Source organism: Erythrolamprus reginae, chromosome 2 (assembly GCF_031021105.1).
Source record: "Erythrolamprus reginae isolate rEryReg1 chromosome 2, rEryReg1.hap1, whole genome shotgun sequence".
NCBI lineage: Eukaryota > Metazoa > Chordata > Lepidosauria > Squamata > Dipsadidae > Erythrolamprus > Erythrolamprus reginae.
Genome location: NC_091951.1, coordinates 101,186,995 through 101,211,712, shown reverse-complemented (window position 1 = coordinate 101,211,712; position 24,718 = coordinate 101,186,995). Strand labels below are relative to the sequence as shown.

The window sequence follows — 24,718 nt, the reverse complement described above, 5'->3', positions numbered from 1 at the left end:
CCCACTTTGTAAAAAAAAAATCAACTAGACTGCAGATAATGAAATTTTTAAAAAAAACATGAAAAGCTAGCAGAACTGAAAGCAGCCACAGAAGCAGCTGGACTGTTCTTTTTTCAAAATCAAAAAATAACCTTACTTAAAGAAAAATTGGCAGAGGCTTTTCAATGATTATAATAAATTAGACATGGAGAATTTTTAATTGTCAGTGGAAACTTCTGAAGATGATAGATACCCTGTTTTCCCCAAAATAAGACATCCCCTGATAATAAGCCCAATCAGACTTTTGAATGCATGGCAATAAGGCCAAGCGCTTATTTCAGGGTTTTATTTGGGGGGGCGGGGGGGCGGTAGGTAGGTAGAAGAAGAGAGACAGTTTACAACTTTGAATGAAACATGTTCCTTTAATTCCTCAGTAGATTATATCATTGTCTCAAGATCCTTTTCTGCTAATTTGGTCAGGGATCAAAATTAATCCTATTAAGAGTCTTCAAAGAAACACCTTTGTTCAGAGCTCTAATGAAAGTCATGATGCATTTTACACCACACATTGAAAGAACTCTGAAGAATGTACAGCTTAGAATATTTATATATATATATATATATATATATATATATATATATATATATATATATATATATATATATTATGTATTTGTCAAACACATATAGAATTCTAGTTTGTATTAACATAACATAAGTAGAAAGTAGTGATAGAAAGGATAAAAAGACAGGAATGGTAGGCACAATGGTGCACTTATGTATGCCCCTTACAGACCTTAGAAAAGGGGCATGGTCAACTGTACATAATTTAAGGTTGAAGATTTTGGGGTTAGGGGAAGAAACAACAGAGTCAGGTACTGTACTGAATTCCAGGCGTTGTCCACTCTGTTGCTGAAGTCATATTTTCTGCAGGCTAGTTTGGAGTGATTTACATTTAATTTGAATATATTACATACTCTTGTGTTGTTGAAGGTAAAGTAGTCAATAACAGGAAGGACATTATTGTGTATGATTTTATGAACAACAACTAAATCAGTTTGGAGGGGATGCAGTTGTAAATTGTCTAATGGTAGTATTGGAAGTGTGGAGGAGTAAGGTAATTTGTCTGGAGAGGATTGAAGGACTCTTCTTGTGAAGTATTTCTTGTGAAGTATTTTTGTTGCAGTTTTGCAAGCGGCAAATTTTGAAGCAAATACTATTATGCCGCATTACATATATTATTAATAATTAAACATCATGTTTTGTTTATCTGCTTCCCTATCAACTGGATTTTTATATCAATAGATTGTGTTTAGAGAATATTGTATATAAATGAGAACTAAAAGCATCCACTTTTAACCTGGCACATTAAAAATGAAGTTCCAGTTAAGTTGAATTGAACATGGAATCAACCTTTACAGCTATAATTAAGTTTTAAAAAACACGAACTGCTGGTTCCTGCTGCTTTCTTGATTTAGAAGCCTTTTTTTGTTTTGTGTTGTGATACTTATTTTTTGCTTCTAACCCTAAGAGAGATTTTGTCTATGCAGCGGTGGGCTACGAGCCGGAACACTAAATTGTGCTCACCGCCGTGGTTCATAAGTTCTTGTGGGACCACCGCAATCTTGCTGCTGCACCTGTGAAGGTAGCAAAATCGCTCACGGGATTGCAGGTAAAACCTCACTGAAACACGGGCACAATTTTGCTACCTCCACAGATGCAGCAACAAAATCGTGCTGGTCCCACAAGAACTTACAAGCCGCGACGCTATTTAGTGTTCCGACTCGTAGCCCTCCGCTTTTTCTATGGATGGTGATTCAATATGTTAAATCATTGTTGTGTACTGATAAATTCTCATGCTAATCAAGCAAGATACCAGAGTCTCCAAGATACTTAAGTCTCCAAACACGGTATTATAGTTTGCAAACCCAGGTGAAGTACACATGGACATGTCAAGCAACATTCCATGGGTAAAAGGAAATAGAAAAATAGAAAATCAAATAGTGTGGTAGAATCTGTATCTAGATAATCAGTGGATAAGAGTTTTGGCAACACTATTTTTTCCAAGGAAGGCGGTAAATCTCATTAGAAAGAGACCTAGATTAAGAAACTGCAGCAGTCCTGAGCAAGATGGAGTGGTGGAAGGAGATTCAGTGTATCAACACCCTAGAATTTCTCAGTTTGAAAAGATTCGGTCCATTATGTGTAAACAATAATGGATTGGACTAGATTAATTTTATATGTCATCTTTAGGTTTGGGACTGACAAATAGAATATAAAGAAGAAATAGGAATTCAGTGGTACCTCTACTTACAAACTTAATTCGTTCCGTGGCCAGGTTCTTAAGTAGAAAAGTTTGTAAGAAGAAGCAATTTCCCCATAGAATTCAATGTAAAAGCAAATAATGTGTGCGATTGGGTAAACCACAGGGAAGGTGGAGGCCCTGTTTCCTCCCAGGAGATTCCTAGAGAGGCCCTATGGAGGCTTCTCCCCATCTTTTCTGGCCCTGTTTTCTCCCAGGAGATTCCTAGAGAGGCCCCATGGAGGCTTCTCACCGCCTTTTCCAGTCCTGTTTCCTCCCAAGAGATTCCTAGAGAGGCCCCATGGAGGCTTCTCCCTGCCTTTTCCAGTTATAGATTCGGAGGCTCGGGTTTGTAAGTGGAAAATGGTTTTTGAGAAGAGGCAAAAAAATCTTGAACACTCGGTTCTTATCTAGAAAAGTTCGTAAGTAGAGGCGTTTGTAGGTAGAGGTACCACCGTATAGTAAATAAAAAGAAAAGAAATATGTAAAGGGCTGTGTTCTTCATTCATCACAAGAAGTATAAATTATTTTAGTACATATCTTAAAATACAGCTAACAATCCCTTCTTCCTATATCTTATCCCTTATCTGTAAAAAAAATCTATAAAGCCACATCAATTTAGTCCTGATGTTAGTAAAAGTCCATTAAGGATGACTAGAGATAAAAAATATATTATTAGACATAAAACATAACTATTTTAACTTTGATTAAATAAATTTACTATATATTCCTTCTCCATTTACAATCTTAAAATAATTTCTTCACAAAATTCTTCAAAACTTTAATAAATCTCTTTTATAAAGCTGATGTAGGGAATCATATACAACACCTCTTAGTTTATTATTTTTATATCCCTTTAAATTGTTAAGACATCAGTTGGTTTCTTTTGTATATCTAGTACAACATCTTTTTCCATGTCATTTTTGTAGTTTGCCATTTTTAAATACACTTTCATATCAGTCTTGATTTTATCAGATAGAACTTGTTTTTCTTCCATGTCAGCTGTTCAACACAAATTATCTATAAAGGCAGACACTATTAAAATTAACTTCTGGGTCCATTGTTCAAAAATATCATTCAGCGTGTCCAATATTAAAATAGGGTAATTGTACCCTAAACTGAGTTTGAATATTATTCTTCTTTAATTATAATCCTTACTTACCTCTAATTCCCTTTAATGTCCAATTTTTGAAGAATTACTATATTATTTTTTTAAATAAAAAAGCATTTTCTTACAGGAAGTATTTTTATAATTAATTTCAAAATCTTATTTAAAATTTATCTGGATCCTTGGTTTGTTTGTATTTTTATAACATTAAAGTTTTTTTCATGCTTATTCCATTTTTTCAATTCCTTAAACTTATAGTTACAATTTATTTTGCCAAGGATTGAAGGAAATTTACCTGTATGTGTAAAGCCTTTCAATCCCAAGATTCCTACATAGTAGCAAAATAGAAATTAACAAGCAGTTTTCATGTAATTAGAAAAGGAATTGTCATTTCAAAGGTATTGCTGAAGTTTTAACAAGAGGACTATCTCCATGTTTCCCAAACCTTTAAAACTAATGAAGACTATACTTTGACAGACTCATCACAAGGAGTTGCTGTCTGGAACATTTGTGGGTGATCTCATGTCCTTTCCTTGTCTGGAGAGAAATTATCAAAAAAGTAATCTATCCACAAGCTCTTCATTTGGCTCCATTCTTCATCTTTCAGCAGTCTGCCATTTCTTCCCTACAAGCCCAACAGAATCATAAATGTGATGGGGTGCAAATTTATTACAAAAAAGAAAGACAACACTTAAGACAGATTAATTTTGCTATTTTATCTCAGCCAGAGGGAGTTGCCTGGGCTATAAATTTAATGATATTATTTTTACCCACTAGCTTATCTGCTAAATGTCAAACCACAACTGCATCTATCTCTTTGATCAACTTCCTCTTGAAACCTAACTACACATAACCATACAGAAACGTTTCTTTTGTAACTACTTGTTTCTAGTGCTTGCTAACTACAGTGTTCCCTCGATTTTCGCGGGTTCGAACTTCGCGAATAGCCTATACCACGGTTTTTTAAAAAATATTAATTAAAAAATACTTCACGGGTTTTTTTCTATACCACGGTTTTTCCTGCCCAATGACATCATACGTCATCACCAAACTTTTGTCTGCCATTGCTGACTGGCTGAAATTTTAGCCAATCAGCGTTGTTATCGCAAAAAAAATAATTATTGTTAATAAATAATTATGTTTATAAATATCAGGATCACTAAGTGCCTTATTCAATGGTGAGTACCAGTAATAATGGTGAATAAATAGTTGTTAAGGGAATGGGAAATGGTAATTTAGGGATTTAAAGTGTTACGGGATGGCTTGTGATACTGTTCATAGCCAAAAATGGTGTACAGTATTTACTTCCGCATCTCTACTTCGCGGAAATTCAACTTTCGCGGGCGGTCTCGGAACGCATCCCCCGCGAAAATTGAGGGAACACTGTACTGTATTTCCTAAAACATTTATTATCAAGTGGGTTTAAATTATTCTATACTATCAGTCCCATAGCCATTCTAATGTCCTAATTTCATTAATGTCTTTCTTTATTCTATGCATCTTTATGGAAAACAATTTATTTGCAATTGGGTGAAAAATAGATGTTTGCCCCTACATCTTTTTGCTCATTTCTGTTTAACTTATTACTGCATTCTTAAATCATTCATACTTTTGAGTTGTGGGAATAACGACAGTAGACAAACTTCTAAAAGAACTTCTTTACTAGGCAACTTCTCTGTACAACCAGCAACTTGTGATCAGACAGCTAGTCCTTCTATAGCAAGTTGTCGGATGCATCAATCAATAGCGTTTGAGCATTTTCTCACTGTAGCACTGGACCTGGGTGAAACCAAGTCTACAGTGAATACATAACACATACACAATTTGATTCCATCATAGGTTTATCTTACCTCTTGACCTCCTTAAACTTTTCCACTCTCAAATAAAACTCTATTATTTACAGACCTGCAGAATTACTGACCCTGACTCCAGAGTGGAGCTGAGTAGCCTCATCATTCTGACATTCCCACATAAATCTCCCTATTTGTTGCTCATGTATGCCTATGTTTAAAGGAATAACTCTACAGCATATTGAGTGAAAGCTGCCTTTATACAAACAAATAAACCCTTAACAGCCTGAGTAAAACTGAGGAAGCAAAGACTGCTGCTATGATTTTGAATATCTAAGTTCAGCAATCTGCTGGCAAAACATCCACTGTAATTAAAATTTCCTTTCCTCTATAATCGAAGGGGAAACTTCATTTTATATTCTGAAAGAGATGGAAGACTGTAGTGGACACAGCACTGAGTCAGAGTAGTTAAGGGAGTAAGTTAACTAGTTAGGCCTTGTTCTTGGGTTATGTTACTATGTTTCAGGTAGAGAATAAAACCATCTCAACCTATTTAAAGGCTTACATTACATTTTCATGTATTTCCTCTCACCTGCTTTTGATTTTCTGTTATGATTAGAAGGAATGGGGTCTTTGGAAAAACAAGGGTTTTTGGAAGCCGCATGTGACTTTGAGGCTTCCTGTTGCCCATCCTTGCTTATATAATAGCATGCAGCCAGCAGTGGTGGATAAACTGCCTGTAGTGCCTCAGTGATCACTGTGCCTTTTTGCTTTTCTTGTTGACCTTCCATTTTCTCTCTCTGAACTACTTGAACTACTACTAGAGCCAGGGTAGTGCAGTGGTTAGAGTACAGCACTGCAAGCTACTTCAGCTAACTGCTCGCTGTAGTTCAGCAGTTCAGATCTCACCAGCACCAACGGCTCAAGGTTGACTCAACCTTCCATCCTTCAGAGATGGGTAAAATGAGGACCCAGATTGTTGGGGGCAATATATGCCGATTCTGTAAACTGCTTAGAGAGGGCTGTAAAAGCACTATGAAGCGGTATATAAGTCTAAATGTTATTTCTATTGCTATTGGAGATCTCTTTTTTCCCGTCTTTCTGGGATTATTGTGTTTTCCCCAGTCTCAGCATTATTCCTTGGAAATGTTCCTGTTCAGTATTGCTGGAAGAGAAGGCATACAACAAGAATCATTCTTATATTCCCCCACTTTCATATGTTTTTATTTTGCCAGGCTATGAAAAGAAGGCAGAATGACATTAAAGCAGGGAAGTCAGGGGTGAAATTTATTTATTTATTAGATTTATTTATTAGATTTGTATGCCGCCCCTCTCTGGAGATTCCTGTTTTGCTCATGCCTCTTGATTGTCAGAGAGCTGGTGGCAAAGGTAGTACAAGAGTCCACCCACCCGCCCAGATGCCACCATTTGGGTTCTTTTACCCTCTGCACATGTACAGAATGTTTTGCGCATGCACAGAGGGTAAAAGAACTCAAATGGCGGCATCCAGGCAGGTGGCTCTCCAACGACAGACAGACATGAGCGAATCAGGAGCATTTCACCCCTGAGTGAAATCCCTAGACTAGTACACTAGCCACAGGAATTGGTGCTCAACACAAACTATGAAATCAGTCCCTCTCACCCACAGAAATACTAGAACTTATTTTTTATTTTATTGTATCACCCTGTTTATATTGTATCACCTCCGGGACCGCCTTCTGCCGCACGAATCCCAGCGACCAATTAGGTCCCACAGAGTGGGCCTTCTCCGGGTCCCGTCAACTAAACAATGTCGTTTGGCGGGACCCAGGGGAAGAGCCTTCTCTGTGGCGGCCCCGGCCATCTGGAACCAACTCCCCCCAGAGATTAGAATAGCCCCCACCCTTCTTGCCTTTCGTAAGCTTCTTAAAACCCACCTCTGTCGTCAGGCATGGGGGAACTGAGATATTCTTTCCCCCTAGGCTTCTACAATTTATGTATGGTATGTTTGTATGTATGATTGGTTTTAAAATAAGGGTTTTTAGCTGCTTTAGTATTGGATTGTCGCATGTTGTTTTTACCACTGTTGTTAGCCGCCCCGAGTGCGGAGAGGGGCGGCATACAAATCCAATAAATAATAATAATTAATATCTTACTTAAAACCCAGCTCATCTCATGGATGGATCATATCTGAATTAGTTTTCTCCTCCTGATCCTAGTGGTCCTAATTAAGAAGCCCAATGCTTTTGCCACAAGCTCAGTACTGGAGAGATAATTGTTTTCCTATTGCTGTAGGCAGAATTGTTAACAAAATCTCAATAATAGGAGGATTTTCCTTCACCTCATTTTCCCCAAGGAAAAAGCAAGACTAAACCTTCCCCAAAGAATTCTGAGTATGATAGTGATGTCTGTATGAATGAAAACAGATGTGTCTGCAGAGATAAGAGGAACTATATACAAATTATATGTGAGGGTTATGTAATAAATTGGAAAAAGAATTGTGTTATAGTTCACCCATCTGTTTGTGCAGTTCTGCAAGAACCAACAAAGTAGTATAAAAATGAAACTCTGCTCTTTGGGTAGGAAAAACAATGCAAAATACAATTTAAAACTTTTTTCCATTTTATTCCACTGTTTGGATATTTTATATGTATTCCGTGGATTTTAATGTAATTTGTATGGAGTGATGGACAGATTATATTCTTTTAAAAAACATTTATTTTAGCTTTAGAATGAAAAATGTCTTCTCATTTTCTTGTATTTGTGACAAAATTGGGGTTCAGGAAAGAAGAGATCTACAGTACTTTCATATTTTCTTATTTCCTATTCCTATACTCTTGAATTTTCCTCCATGCTATTCCACCATTATTCCAAAGCATCTTTCCTCTACATTGAAGAGATTACCGGTATGTTTCTCAGATGGAACTCATCTAAAATTGACCATTTCCTATTTTCAAGTACTGTATATATTGTTTAATATGCTTATCAACATTCCTCAAGATTATTGTTTAGTACCTATACCTCAAGAAGTGCTACCTAATCCTGTTTTTAATACCTGTCCATAGTACAGCATCTTGACTACTAAATCTTGCCTGAAAGATCCTTGTTGTTTCTGTGAGTTCTCCTCCTTTGTGTATTGTCCTATTGATTTAAAGAACATGGGTTTTTTTAAAGTATAAAATCCTTGTAGTGTACTGTAGGGAAGGACCATATGGGACAGTAGTTCTTAAACTTGGGTAATTGCCCAAGTGAACAATTTGTGCCTAACCCGCTGGTAATGGAAAAAATTGTAACTGCTTGTAAATTTACTTTTCCCACAGCCTTAATAATTTACGCCTTTTGATCTGTGTAAGTCCCTTTCCCTACAATACCAGGGGGCCAAGTGGCCAATTGTGAGAACAAAGGAAGAGATAAGCTGATAGCACTCATTGAAGGGGCTTCTACCTTTTGCAGGACGCTAAAGAATACACAATCCCAATTAAGAGGCCAGGATGGGGGGGAATTTTAACCTGTATAAAAGGAATTACCCGTTTTCTGAAGAGCGTGGCTCTTCCTTGCATGTCTCTTGTAGGTATTTATTAAACTCACCAGTGTGCCTTCCGTCCCGTCCTATTGTTTCTCTCTTACTATTTTATTTTATTTATTTATTTTGTCCAATACACAATGAGGGTTTAGTGGGTATACAGTGATTCCCCGGTTATTGCGTCCCCAACCATTGCGAACAGGGTAATTTGCGAATTTTGAACCCGGAAGTCAAAATACCATCTACGCATGCGTGCCCTTTTTTCTATGGGCACGCATGCGTAGATGGCGCCGGGCAGATCAGCTGCTGGGCGGCTTCCCTGGGTCTTCCCCCTCTTGCTGGCGGGAGGGCGAAGCCCCCCCCCCCAGCACCCGCTCGCCCGCCCTTCGCCCTTCGCCCGGCCACCCGCTCGCCCACCCGCTCGCCCTTCGCCCGGCCGGCTCCGATCGTTTTAAAGCAGGCGCGCCGTTCTCTGCTGACTTCTAAAGCGGGGAAGTTCGCTAGGAGTCAGCGGAGAACGGCACGCGTTTTAAAGCAGGCGCGCGTTTTAAAGCAGGCGCGCATTTTAAAGCAGGCGCGCCGTTCTCCGCTGACTTCTAAAGCGGGGAAGTTCGCTAGGAGTCAGCTGAGAATGGCGCGCGTTTTAAAGCAGGCGCGCGTTTTAAAGCAGGCGCACGTTTTAAAGCAGGCGCGCCGTTCTCCGCTGACTCCTAGCGAACTTCCCCGCTTTAGAAGTCAGCGGAGAACGGCGCGCCTGCTTTAAAACGATCGGAGCTTTCCAATGAGTCCCGAAGACAAACGTCAAACTTCCGCGTTTGTCTTCGGGACTCATTGGAAAGCCGCGCCGGTGTTTTAAAACGTCGCCGCCGACATGGGGGGCTTGCTAGCACCCCCCCCAAACCCGGGTTGGGGGTTCGGGGGGTGCTAGCGAGCCCCCCATGTCGGCGGCGACGTTGTAAAACACCCGCGCCTCCCCCAATCTTCGGCTCCTCGCTAGCGCTGCGGAAGTTAAAAACACCATCTGCACATGTGCAGATGGTGTTTTTACTTCCGCAGCGCTACTTCGCGAAAACCAGCTCGTTGCGGGGGGTCCTGGAACGGAACCCTCACAACGAGCGGGGGATCACTGTACAGTGATCCCCCGGTTATTGCGTCCCCGACCATTGCGAACAAGGTAATTCGCGATTTTTCAACCCAGAAGTCAAAACACCATCTGCGCATGCGTGCCCTTTTTTCTATGGGCACGCATGCGTAGATGGTGCCCGGCAGATCAGCTGCTGGGCGGCTTCCCTGGGTCTTCCCCCTCTTGCTGGCGGGAGGGCGAGCAGCGGGCATCAGCAAGGAGTTTCCCCACCGCCCACGCAAACTCCTCGCTGCCGCCCGCCCTTCGCCCGCCCACACCGTTCATTCTCACCGCTTTGGAGCTGAGTCCTGAAGCGAATTCGCTTCAGGACTCAGCTCGAAAGCGGCCAGAGCGAGCGCGGACAAGCCGTTCGCTGGCGCTAGCTCTCGCCTGCCTGCCCGCTAGCGAGGAGCCGCCTGCCTGCCCGCTAGCGAGGAGCCGAAGATTGGGGGCGGCGCGGCTGTTTTAAAACGTCGCCACTGGCATGGGGGGCTTGCCAGCACCCCCCGGACCCCCAACCCGGGTTTGGGGGGCTGCTAGGAAGCCCCCCATGCCGGTGGGGACGTTTTAAAACACCCGCGCGACTTTCCAATGAGTCCCGAAGACAAACGCGTTGTCTTCGGGACTCATTGGAAAGTCGCGCGGGTGTTTTAAAACGTCCCCGCCGACATGGGGGGCTCGCCAGCACACCCCCGAACCCCCAACCCGGGTTTGGGGGTGTGCTAGCGAGCCCCCCATGTCGGCGGGGACGTTTTAAAACACCCGCGTGACTTTCCAATGAGTCCCGAAGACAACGCGTTTGTCTTCGGGACCCATTGGAAAGTCGCGCGGGTGTTTTAAAACGTCCCCGCCGACATGGGAAGCTCGCTAGCACACCCCCAAACCCGGGTTGGGGGTTCGGGGGTGTGCTGGCGAGCCCCCCATGTCGGCGGGGACGTTTTAAAACACCCGCGCGACTTTCCAATGAGTCCCGAAGACAACGTGTTTGTCTTCGGGACTCATTGGAAAGTCGCGCGGGTGTTTTAAAACGTCCCCGCCGACATGGGGGGCTCGCTAGCACCCCCCCGAACCCCCAACCCGGGTTAGGGGGGTGCTAGCGAGCCCCCCATGTCGGCGGGGACGTTTTAAAACACCCACGCCGCCCCCAATCTTCGGCTCCTCGCTAGCGCTGCGGAAGTAAAAACACCATCTGCACATGCGCAGATGGTGTTTTTACTTCCGCAGCGCTACTTCGCGAAAACCCGCTCGTTGCGGGGGGTCCTGGAACGGAACCCTCGCAACGAGCGGGGGATCACTGTATATCTATATACACATAGTAAAATGCATGATGAAGGTTATAGAGGAGATACTCAAAGTAAAATACAGTGATCCCTCGATTATCGCGAGGGTTCCGTTCCAAGACCCCTCGCGATAATCGATTTTTCACGATGTAGGGTTGCGGAAGTAAAAACACCATCTGCGCATGTGCGCCCTTTTTTCATGGCCGCGCATGCGCAGATGGTGGAGTTTGCGTGGGCGGCGGGGAAGACCCAGGGAAGGTTCCTTCGGCCGCCCAGCAGCTGATCTGCTCGGCAGCGCAGCAGCAGCGAGCAGACGAAGATCGGGGTTTCCCCTTTGTGTGGGCGGCGGGGAAACCCCGATTCGGCTCCTCGCTGCTGCCGCGCTGCCGAGCAGATCAGCTGCTGGGCGGCCGAAGGAACCTTCCCTGGGTCTTCCCCGCCGCCCACGCAAAGGGGAAGACCCAGGGAAGGTTCCTTCGGCCGCCTAGCAGCTGATCTGCTCGGCAGCGCGGCAGCAACGAGGAGCCGAATCGGGGTTTCCCCTTTGCGTGGGCGGCGGGGAAACCCCGATCTTCGTCTGCTCGCTGCTGCCGCCCAGCAGCTGATCTGCTCAGCAGCGCAGCAGCAGCGAGCAGACGGAAGGCACTCTAGTGCACTTGTACTCGCCCCTTACTGACAGGAATCTGGATAGGTCAACCTTAGATAATCTAAGGGTAAAGTGTTGGGGGTTTGGGGATGACACTATGGAGTCCGGTAATGAGTTCCACGGTTCGACAACTCAGTTACTGAAGTCATATTTTTTACAGTCAAGTTTGGAGCGGTTAATATTAAGTTTAAATCTGTTGTGTGCTCTTGTGTTGTTGTGGTTGAAGCTGAAGTAGTCGCCAACGGCAGGACGTTGCAGCATATGATCTTGTGGGCAATACTTAGATCTTGTTTAAGGCGTCTTAGTTCTAAACTTTCTAGGCCCAGGATTGAAAGTCTAGTCTCATAGGGTATTCTGTTTCGAGTGGAGGAGTGAAGGGCTCTTCTGGCGAAGTATCTTTGGACATTTTCAAGGGTGTTAATGTCTGAGATGCGATATGGGTTCCAAACAGATGAGCTGTATTCGAGGATGGGTCTGGCAAAAGTTTTGTAAGCTCTGGTAAGTAGTGTGAGATTGCCAGAGCAAACAGATGAGCTGTATTCGAGGATGGGTCTGGCAAAAGTTTTGTAAGCTTTGGTAAGTAGTGTGAGATTGCCAGAGCAGAAGCTACATAGGATTAGGTTTACAACTCTTGAAGCCTTCTTGGCTATATTGTTGCAGTGGGCTTTGGCACTTAAATCTTTTGTTATTAGTATATCAAGGTCTTTAACCGAGTGGGGATTAGCTGTGATAATTTGATTATTCAGTTCATATTTGGAGTTCAGATTCTTCTTCCCAATGTGTAGGACAGAGCATTTGCTAGTTGAGATTTGGAGTTGCCATGTGTTAGACCACTAAAAAACAGCGTCAAGGTCTTTTTGGAGAGTAGTTGTGTTATCCGTGGTGTTGAAGAGTTTTACATTGTCCGCGAAGAGGACATAGTTGCTTGTGATGACTAGTGTCATGTATATAACCATAGTTATATCCTTGTATGCTACCAATTCATGCTTGACAAAATGAATGAACGAACGGATGAATGAATAAATAAATAAATAAATGGAATAAAAGAATGAATGAATGAATGTTTGGGACTGCTAGGACTACTCCGCCTTTAACCTTGATCAAAATTAAATGTTGATTGGTTATTTAAGCCTCCGTTGAAGTCTCATTTTTGGCTCGGTTGTGGCTCAAGCGTATTGTCCGACCTTAGGTTTCCATTAAAACGTTCCCATGAATATTGAGCTGTGTGACATCCCTCATCTGTTTGCTGTCAAAGCTTCCCGACACTATTTTGGCATTCAAGCAAAAGCGCTTGCTTCAAAAGTCCGTTTCATTCCCCTTTTGGAATAAGTGAAGATTTCAGCATCGGGGCTCCCGTTGCGCTTTTGTGGGCGGACGCCCTAGCTGCAAAGAATACTTTTAAGTTAGGGAATCTAGAACGGGTCAGGTATATTAACTGAGGCGAAGTAACAGAAGCCAACCGTTGCGTGGGCGAGAAACGGAGGGTGGGGTGGGGAGGTGTCAGGTTGACCGGCCACGCCTCTTTCGCGGGCCACGCCCTCTAGAGGCGGGCGGCGGCGGGGGGCGCGATGGACGAAGGTGCGCCGCTCCCCCGAGAAGCGCATTCGGCAGAGGAAGACTCCGCGAATCCCTCGCGGCTCCATCGTGAGCGCGTCCTCCTGAGGAGGAAATGGAAGCGAGGGCAACGGAACGGCTGTTCGTCGCGGCCCCTGGTGAGTTATGTAGGGCAGGTCAGGGGCGTCGTTTGCCCGCAGTAAAGATGGTGGTGTTTCCTGTTTCGGTTTTTTCATGAGAGAGAGGAGTCCCACGATTCTGGCTGCTCTTTACTCGCCGGCTTTTTGCCTGTCCCTGATCTCTCTCTCTCACTCACACACACACACCTTGCAGTGTCTTTGGGACCCCTCCGTCTCTCCTTCCCCGAGCTGCTTCTTCCCCCACCCCCCCCCAAAAAAAACCTCCGGCGCGTTGTGAGGTTTGCAAAAGCCGCTCTTCCCAGACCAGCCGAGTTTGGCGAGCGGGGGGAAAACATCAGTCCAAAAACCCGAGTGGGGAAAAAAACACGCGGGGATTTGGGGGCGAGAGGAAACAACCGCGCTTCCGAAACGGAGTTGCCCCGAAGTGCCGTTTAAATGGTTGGTTTCCCTCTCGCCCTGCTAAGCTTGGTCTTCAGGAAAGCCTAGTGTGGAGTCTTCCGGACCGAATTGCGCTTTTTAATTTTGTTTTTAATTTTATTTATTTATTTAGTCTTCTTTTGCGTCTTCTTTTATTCAGGGGTCCCCCTAGGCGTTAGTAACCCCCCTCGGCTCTCGGGATGGGGTTTATTATAAATGTCATACCCTAAATTTATTGGGAAAGGTCCCTGCAGTTGAGTTCTCCTTCTGAATCCCCTCTCGACGGCTCGTCCCTCAATTTTAGCCCCGAGCCGCCTGCTTCTCTCCAACACCTTTCAGAGCCATTGGAAACTGCTCCTCCGTTTGACCACCTCACTCATATAGTCAACGGGACTCTGGGGTCTTCAGAGAGCTCCTTCCCCTGTCGCCATAGAAACATAGAAACATACAAGATTGACGGCAGAAAAAAGACCTCATGAGCCATCTAGCCTGCCCTTATACTATTTCTTGTATTTTATCTTAGGATGGATCTATGTTTCTCCCAGGCATGTTTAAATTCAGTTATTGTGGATTTACCCACCATGTCTGCTGGAAGTTTGTTCCAAGGATCTACTACTCTTTCAGTAAAATAATATTGTCTCACGTTGCTTCTGATCTTTCCCCCAACTTACCTCAGATTGTGTCCCCTTGTTCTTGTGTTCACTTTCCTATTAAAAACACTTCTCTCCTGAACCTTATTTAAAATTGATCTTGATCCGTTTAGTTTATCAGGGATTGAACTTTTGGGTTTTCTGCTTGTGAAATATTTGTCCCGTTGCCTTACTGTAGTTACTGTAGCGCTTTTTTAAAAAAGTTACAATTTAAAGGACAATGGCTGATAACAGTAAATCCCTTAAAAAGAATCCAAAGGCTGTTGACAGATTTAAAAAAGGAAACGGTTCCAACCTGAGCTCGCAGGGTGGTTCATAGAATCCAAAACTGTCTCTTGATCACTATTGCTTGAAACTGAAACCAGATGACTTTCAATTTAGGGGAAATCCTCCTCAGTTTCATTGTTTTGTGGAACTATTGCTACTACAGTATATAAATAATAATAATAATTATTATTATTATTAATATTATTAATATTATTTAATTTTTATTAAATTATTATTTAAATTATTTAAATAATTATTACATTATTTATATCTTAGCCACCCAGAGTCGCAAGGAGTTGGGTGGCTTAAAAGTTAAATAAATTGAATTAAATTGTTGGAGACAGGGAGGGAAATTAGTGAAAGTAACATGACCCTGGCTGAACCTTACTGTTGTTTTTTTCCTTGGGTTGGGGAAGTTTACAAGTTGTGTGTGTTAAGTTATCGTGATGTAATGCAACTGATTTGTAATCATAGGATTGCAAAAAACAAAGTATCTTGAAGAACAGAAAAAGAAATACCGGTAGATGGAGATTACATGCAAATGTTCATATTAAAACATATAAAAATGCCGCATGCAGACATCTAGAAATAAGTTCATAAGATTTCCCAAGCCTATACAGGTAGTCCTCGATCTATTATTACAATAGAGCCCCAAATGATTGTTTCTAAGTAAGGCAATTGTTAAGTAGGTTTTGGCACATTTAATGACTTTTGCCACAGTTGTTAAGCAAAACATAGTCATTGTTAAGTGAATGGTGTGGCCATTAAGCAAATGTGGGTTCCCCCATTGACTTTGCTTGTCTGAAAGCCAGCTGGGAAAGTTACAAAAGATAATAATAATAATAATAATAATAATAATAATAATAATAATAATAAAATAAATAATAATAATACAACAATTTATTTGTACGCCGCCCCTCTCCAAGGACTCCGATGTTCTGACCCTTGTCATAAATACATGCTAGTCACCAAGGGTCCAAATTTTGAGCGTGTGCCCATGGGGATGCTGCAGTGGTCATATGAGAAACAGCCATAAGTCACTTTTTCAATGCTCTTTTAACTTTGAATGTTCACTAAATAAATGACTGTACATTTCTGATTTGCTATAAAAAGAAGAAATAAAAACCCATCAAATGCATCACTATGAGAAGGAGGGGACGGGTGTGTGTGTTTTATAGCAATTTCTGCAACAATATTTGCAGCAGGGGATCAACACAAAATGAAAAATGTATGATTTAATAGTACAGTACTATACTGACCACAGTTATTCTCTAATAAGAGCTTGCTAAAATTGGCAGTGCTTTGAAAGTGGTGGGAGTTTAAGTTGCTTTGGAACAGGTGGAACAGGTTATTATTATTGGGGCTGATTGCTGAAACATGACATATCAGTAATAAAAAGGAATTCAATTGTTCCCCAGTTCACTTCCTTTCAGTTCCAATAAGTATGATCTACAAAATAAGTGGTGAGTCTAATTGCTTTAATTTATTTTACATTAAGCATTTGTTTCTCTTGAACTATGAACGTGTTTTAAAATATTTTGAAAGTACTGCTTAAGAAAACAGGGATAGAAATAAGTATCTTTCCACTTTCCAGAAGTTAAAATTAAAAAATTAAAATTACCTGGCATATAATATAACATTACCATGCAAAAAGATGAGTGGGGAAGACCATTATTTGCTACCTTTTCCAAGCTAACACAGCTAATTTAGCATTGTACTGTTTAGTTACAGTAAGCAACCTTCCCTTTGAGGCTACCCTCATATATAGTGGTGCTTAAAAGTTTGTGAATCCTTTTGAATTTTCAACATTTCCACATTAATATGACCTAAAACATCTGCTCTCCGCAAAAGACCTAAAAGAGAAGACAAGAATACATTTTTCCATTTATTTATAGAAGAAAATGAGCCAAAGCTCTCAACCCATTCACTCTTGCTGCAGTCCTCATTTATTCTCTCGGTATGATCCGCTTTTAGATGATCTCTCACTTTTGCATTCAGGACAAATCCCCCATTCATTCTTGGCACTCCTTTTTCTTGTTTTACCACATACACACCACAAATAATTACTTCCCACAATAGTCTTTTTTGTTTTTCTTGATATACCAAGCTCTTATTGTCGTATAGCAAGGATGTATTTAGAAACATAGAAACATAGAAGATTGACGGCAGAAAAAGACCTCCTGGTCCATCTAGTCTGCCCTTATACTGTTTCCTGTATTTTATCTTAGGTTGGATATATGTTTATCCCAGGCATGTTTAAATTCAGTTACTGTGGATTTATCAACCATGTCTGCTGGAGGTTTGTTCCAAGGATCTACTACTCTTTCAGTAAAATAATATTTTCTCATGTTGCTTTTGATCTTTCCCCCAACTTACCTCAGATTGTTTCCCCTTGTTCTTGTGTTCACTTTCCTATTAAAAACACGTCCCTCCTGAATCTTATTTAACCCTTTAACATATTTAAATGTTTCAGTCATGTCCCCCCTTTTCCTTCTGTCGTCCAGAGTCCAGACTATACAGATTGAGTTCATGAAGTCTTTCCTGATACGTTTTATGCTTAAGACCTTCCACCATTCTTGTAGCCCGTCTTTTGATCTGTTCAATTTTGTCAATATCTTTTTGTAGGTGAGGTCTCCAGAACTGAACACAGTATTCCAAATGTGGTCTCACTAGCGCTCTATATAGCGGGATCACAATCTCCCTCTTCCTGCTTGTTATACCTTTAGCTATGCAGCCAAGAATCCTACTTGTTTTTCCTACCGCCTGACCATACAGCTCACCCATTTTAAGACTGTCAGAAATCACTACCCCTAAATCCTTCTCTTCTGAAGTTTTTGCTAACACAGAACTGCTAATATAATACTCAGATTGAGGATTCCTTTTCCCCAAGTGCATTATTTTACATTTGGAAACATTAAACTGCAGTTTCCATTGCTCTGACCATTTATCTAGTAAAGGTAAATCATTTGCCATCTTACAGACACCTCCAGTAATATCAACCCTATTGCATACTTTAGAGTCATTGGCAAATAGGCAAACCTTTGCTACCAAACCTTCCCCTATGTCACTCACAAACATATTAAAAAGAATAGGACCCAGAACAGACCCTTGTGGCACACCACTTGTAACTTGTCTCTGCTCAGAATACTCACCATTAACAACAACTCTCTGATGTCTACGCTTCAGCCAGCTGCAAATCCACTGAACTACCCAGGGATTAAGTCCAATCTTCACTAATTTATCTATCAGGTCTTTATGTGTATAGGCAATATCCATGGCACCACCTTCATCCAACACCTTTGTGACATAGTCAAAGAATCAATGAGATTAGTTTGACATGATTTGCCTTCAGTAAAGCCATGCTGATTTGGGTCCAATAAGTTATTGTTTTTTAAGTGCTAATTTATCCTCTTTTTGAGTAGAGTCTCCATCATTTTAACTACAACTGATGTCAAGCTAACTGGAGTGTAGTTACCAGCTTCTTCTCTACTGCCCTTCTTGTGGATAGGCACAACACTGGCCATTCTCCAAACCTCAGGAACATCTCCCGTTAACAGGGATTGGTTAAACAAATCAGTCAGGGGGGTAGCAATGACAAATCTGAGTTCTTTAAGAAGTCTGGGGTGGATGCCATCTGGACCCATTGCCTTATTTATCTTTAATTGTTCAAGTTCTTCTAAGACATTGGCTTCTAAGAATTTATGCTGCCTTTGTTTCTTTAAACAGTCTCTTTTAACTTACTGTGGATATTATTCAATTTATTTGTTTTATTTAATGTATGGCATGTCATACGTGGAATATCAATATATATTAACATTTCACCTAGATTAATACAATAAATTATAAACGTTAAAAAGATCCATATTCAAATAATAATACCTAGGCCAGTGATGGCGAACCTATGGCACGGGTGCCACAGGTGGCACGCGGAGCCATATCCTCTGGCACGCGAGCCGTTTCCTTAGCTAAGCTCCAATGTGCATGTGTGTGCCAACTAGCTGATTTTTGGCTTGCACAGAGGCTCTGGGAGGGCGATTTTGGCTTCCAGAGATCATCCGGGGGAATGGGAAAGGGCAATTTTACCTTTCCCAGCTCCAGGGAAATCTTTGGAGCCTGGGGAGGGTGAAACATGAACCTACTGGGCCCACCAGAAGTTGGGAAACAGGCCGTTGAAGTGTAACATTGTTTATATTTTTAAAAAAATCAGATACTGGACTGATATATGCTCTCAGCTTACAGCCAATCACAATTGATCTACAGTTTGACATAGGACCCTGCAGTCACACTTATTTATTACCCATTTGTGCAGTGAGTCACAGCAGAGGTGTGAATCCTGTTCAGGATGGTCCATTGCTGACATGATACTTCATAGCTTGGCACCATTTTTGTGGGGTCATTTATATATCTCCCTATCTCTGGATGTTCAGTGACCCATTTGGTTTTTCATTGGGAATTGATGTGAAATTTGTTCAACAGATGTTGCGCCAGTGCCAGTAGGGGCTTCCGGGATTTGAATCTTCTGGTAGATAAATAAGGAAGTTGCCTTTGTAAAGCTGGCAGTGCTATTTGACTCAGAACAGGAAGCCAGCAAGTCAGAGTGGTTTTAATACATCCGCTTATAATCCTCATAGTGTTGAGTCTGGCATCTAATTTACTATTACAACAGATTTTAAGCCACATAGAGGTACCGTATTCTGCTGCAGAGAAGACAAGTTCTAGTGGTGATGACCTCAGGATGGCAGCTGAAGCTCCCCATTAATTACACATAATTTCTGGAGTATGTTGTTCCTAGTATTGGTATTTATCTATCTATCTATCTATCTATCTATCTATCTATCTATCTATCTATCTATCTATCTATCTATCTATCTATCTATCTATCTATCTATCTATTAGATTTGTATGCCGCCCCTCTCCGTAGACTCGGGGCGGCTCACAACAGCAATAAAACAATTCATGACAAATCTAATAATTTAAAAACATTAAAAAAAACGTTATTAAAACAGACATACACACAAACATACCATACATAAATTGTATAGGCCCGGGGGAGATGTCTCAATTCCCCCATGCCTGATGGCAGATGTATCTTGTAGGAGAGAGTCCATTACTCCAAGGTACTTTAGATGGGGATCATAGGGGAGTAAATTGTTATTTAAATAGATCTTCGGGGCTTCATATGCTAGTTCATTGTTAAGATGGAAGCACGTAATTACCTCTAACCATCCATCTCACAAAATGTGACTTAAATGTAATAAAACAACTAAGGGAATATCAACCATCCTTGTCTCACTTCCTGCTCAATTTCAACTGCTAAAGATGCTATTTATTCCCATCAAAATCATTACATTTGGCAATGTTCAGATCAATACTTGCACAAAATATTCCAAATCTTAAACGTTGTTAACTACCATGTATTTTCTCTAAATTCAAACAATAAAATTCCATTTTTCTTTCTTTCTGATATTTATACAGTATATGATATTTCTCAGTACTAGAGAACAAAAATGTGGTCTACTCTTCCTTATATACTAAAGCCACATTGCATTGCATTGCATTGTGCAGTCTTCGGAAAGGGGCGGCATACAAATCTAATAAATTATTATTATTATTATTATTATTATTATTATTATTATTATTATTTGAACCCTTTCAATCAGAATTCTGCCAAACACTTTCTTAGACAGTAGTAGTTTTGTGTTCATATTTGTTATATTTTTTCTTGTGTCATAACATCATACTTCCAATAATCAGGCATAGATGTAGCCATCATCCATAAATTAAACTAGCTGTACAGAATCACTTCCAGATTCTGGTGTTTATCCAGTGATACTTCCGTATTTATATTTATATTCTTTAAATATGTCAAAGTTTACCATTTTTAACATTTACGAAGTATTTATTATTTCTTTTTCATAAATTATTTTCATGGATACTAATTTTTAGTAGTAATTCAGCTCCACTTTTTAACATTATTTCCATATAGCTTTCCAAAGTACACTTTCCAGAATGCCATTAATTCAATTTAATCCCATATAATTTCATCACTTTTGGGTTTAAATGTAGTCCCTCTGCACCCCCCATTTAGCTTTTCTCACTTGCCCCGCAATCATTTTTTTATTGCCATCAAAATTATTCTATGATACATTTTCTCAACCTCTTTCAATTTTAGCAATTCATTGCTTTATTTGACAACATTCTTTACATTCTTGTTTATTGAAACATTTTTCAACATCTTTCTCTGAACTTCAGTGTTTGAAGCAATCATTTCCTGTGTGATTCCCCCCCCCCCCTTGTTGACAGTCTCTCTCACACTTTATTCCACTGTTTTATACTATGTGTTCATGTAACTCTGCAGCCACCTGTGCCATTTGCAAAAATCAACAGTTTTACTTGATTCTAGGTTCCAGGACATCTGTCATAATCTACTTTCCATTTGATTAGTAGAGTTTATCTTTCTAATATTTTTACATGACAATCTCATATTTTCAGTTTCTGACCAGAGGTTGATCTGAAAGATCTCCTGGTCCCTGCCAACTCTGTTGTTGTTCTGCTCTGCTCTGCTCTGCTCTGCTCTGTTCCCTTTCATAGTATATTCACTTCACACTTTCATTCTTTTCATTAGTTTTTTTTCATGCCTTTTTTTGACTTACCCAGCCCCACCCCAAAAAATATTTAATCTCATATTCAGACCCTCTTTTCATTCTTGTACTCTTTACTAATTACTGTATATCAATCGTAACAAGCATGCTCTTAAATTATATTCCTTTATGTATGCATGAATAAGCCACATGTTTGAAAGACATATTTAAGACAGACTTGCCTCTAAGTAAATACTGTATGAATTATCACTATTGCATTTTTATCTTGTCTTGGGTCTCTGGAGGAACCAGTCTCTTTCTTGGTGCTTTCTGATCTCATTCCCACTATCCATTTCTTTCACCTAGCAAAATAGGTTTCCCCCTGAACTATACTTATTCCAAAAGTTGCTCTCTTTTTCTCAAAACATTTTCCATATTCACCATTCCCTGACATGTATCATTCAGCTGTTAACAAACAACAGATTCCTGCTTTCCTACCCAACCATAAGAGGTTAGATAATATCAGTTCATACATTGTGATATACATTTTATCCCCTTTGTTCATAACTGAACTATTTTTATTTATTTATTTATTTTATTAGAGTTGAAAGGGACCTTGCAGGTCATCAAGTCCAACCCCCGCTCAAGCAGGAAACCCTACACTTCTCCAGCCAGATGGCAGTCCAATCTCCTCATGAAAATGTCCAGAGTTGGGGCGTTCACAACCTCTACTGGCAGGCCGTTCCCCTGGTTGATCGCTCTGACTGTCAGGAAGTTCTTCCTTATTTCCAGGTTGAATCTCTCCTTAGCCAGCTTCCATCTGTTGCTCCCCGTCTGGCCCTGTGGTGCCCTGGAAAATAGTGTGACCCCCTCCTCTCTGTGGCAACCTCTCAAGTATCTGTATACTGCTATCATGTCCCCCCTGGCCCTTCTTTTCACTAGACTATCCATGTCCAGTTCCAGCAACCTTTCTTCGTATGTCTTGGTTTCTAATCATTTTGGTTGCTCTTTTCTGAACCCTTTCCAGAGTTTCTATGTCTCTTTTGAAGTGTGTTGACCATAACTGAATCCAATACTCCAGGTGTGGTCTTAGTATTCCTTCACTAAGCCTAGGTAGAGGCAGATGCAGGGTCTCCTGCTTGGGCAGGCGGTTGGACTAGATAACCTGCAAAGTTCCTTCCAACTCTGTTTAGCCGTTATCTGTTAACTCTACTCCACTAGATGAATCACCTTCATTTATAGTACAGTAGATCTGTTGCTTCCTTGTCTCTCTCTTAAGGACACAGAAGATACCTGTTTTCTTTGTCTCATTTGAGTCATTAAGGCATGCCCATTAGCATTTACTCTTTCTGCATTCTAGGTCACAAATCTTCCATTTATCACAATCATCACCAAACAGATGCATTGATATGATTTCTGATGCCCATCATTGCTTTGGTCCCCAGCATTTTTCCTGAGCATTTTTTTCAAAAAAATCAGCTTTAGTTGCACCTGCGCTATTTGCATCATTCCCTATTAATGATAAAAAACCTTATCAGTCAGTAAGATTATCAGGCACATCAGGCCAAAGTGACACAAGTGCAACCAAAGTCCAGTTGTACCTTTAATATACGTTCATGTTTTCCAGGCAAGCTAAGATATCTAGAGACTGCCTTAAAGCCAACACACTGTTGTTTATATCCCACCAGCTGGGAAGTTTGCGTAGTGTGCCAAGGATAGTAGACAATAGTAGCTATTGTCAAATCAGATTGGATTAATATATTGGCACTCATGGGTATTTTGGCTGTTTGAAACATGTTACTATAACATTGTTATTATTGGAGGGGGCCCTTATAATAGGAAATATATTTCCTTTGAGAGTTTGGTGAACCTTAATATGAAGAAGAGTGAGGCAGCTGGAACATCTGAGAATTAGTAAAATAATCCTCCCCTTTTCTTTTTGTGCCTTCTGCAATCAGCTAAATGCTTTTAGAGGTAGCAAGGACAGGAAGGAGTGGGTGGTAAATAAACACCGATGACTCTGGGATTTAATAGTCTGACTACAGTACTTCACCTTCTGTTCCCAGGCAAGGTCACTCTTGGGCTTTCTGCATCTGTCAATGGGCAGCCAGAAAATTAAGGAGGAATCAACAACCATTTAAGGAAAACCCATCTTGTCTAATGCTCTTAATATGTGCTTTTTGCTGCTTTATAAAATGAATTGTAAGCCATGTTGCAAATGTTGGTATAAGCAAAACTAACTGCTATTCACCTCCCATTTGAATCCATCTTGTACCCAACAGGTAGATCAGGACCATTTATTTTGAAAAAGGACAAGCCTGTTTAGCATACTGATTTCTTTACTCTTTAAAATGCAGCCTCTGTAATTTTTCACGCTTCAAGTTACAAATTACTCTTGGTTTCATTAAGCAAACACTGAGATTTTCAATAAAGTGTAGTGCAAAGTACTTCTGATGGCACCCTGTTCCAGAATCCCAAATTCACTTTCTTCCTTTCCCCAGTCTCCCAATTCTCATTTTTCCTCTTGAATAGATAACATTTTAATTAAACACGTTCAGTCTTTGTTTGCCTGTTCTGCTCTTTCCTTTCTTTTTCTTTTGCCTCCTGCTTCCTTCCTCCCCAAAACTTTTCATCTTAAGCAAGCCACGATATTTCTTAGGCTTACTTCTACTTGGTTCTTTCTTGTATAAGAATAATAACAGGTGTGGATACGACTGTTTTGACTACGTAAGGATCCACATTCAGAGACTCAGTTAATCTTATATACAGATACCATTTTAACAATCTAATACCTCCTAGCCAATGTAATCAGTAACAAGACGACTAAAAAGTGACTTTTCAGAAGTATTGAAAAATATTGAATGAGACCAGATCGCATTTTATTATTGTAATCTGTGGAGAGCATCAAGTTTTCCAATCTCTGGTGGTGAATAAAAAATTTAGCATTTACATTTTCTATATTTCCCTGTATAATTAAAGTTTATCCAAGAATTTAAGTATGGTTTTAAGTGTATTTTAATATTCAGAAAACTGACTCTCAAAAGTTTTAAAGACTAGGAAATGCTTTCCCATTGGGGAAAGTAAGTTAAAATCAAAGCTTTTGGGAATTCCTGCTGGAAATAGGTCAGAGTGATGGATAGTTTCTTATCCAGTCAATGAAAGTCTGCAGGTCACTTTTCTCCCCTAGAGAAATTCCGTTGGCCCACTAATTCTGAAGCATCTTTCAAATACCACAAGATTCTAGCAAGAAGAGTTAAAAAACCTGAAGTAGTGTCAGTTTAGCATGGCAGTCAATGCCTTTTTTTAATTTTAAGAAACCATTTATCCCTTCATCCAAAGGTCAGTTCCTTTGAAGTTACGCCTAGCCTTTTCAAATATT

The 24,718-nt window shown here is 40.7% G+C and overlaps 1 protein-coding gene across 2 annotated transcripts in view; it reads left to right on the top strand.

Annotated features, from left to right (window-relative positions):
• SIMC1 (SUMO interacting motifs containing 1) overlaps positions 1-24,718 on the top strand; it is a 45,288-nt gene that overhangs the window by 939 nt on the left and 19,631 nt on the right. The window contains exon 1 of one of the 2 annotated variants that reach the window (XM_070738977.1): positions 13,192-13,442. The exons of the other annotated variant lie outside the window; for it this stretch is intronic. Coding sequence (XP_070595078.1) covers positions 13,299-13,442 — 144 coding nt within the window. The 5' untranslated portion in view covers positions 13,192-13,298. Of the gene's footprint in view, positions 1-13,191; positions 13,443-24,718 lie in introns of those variants that run through there. 2 annotated transcript variants of the gene reach the window in all.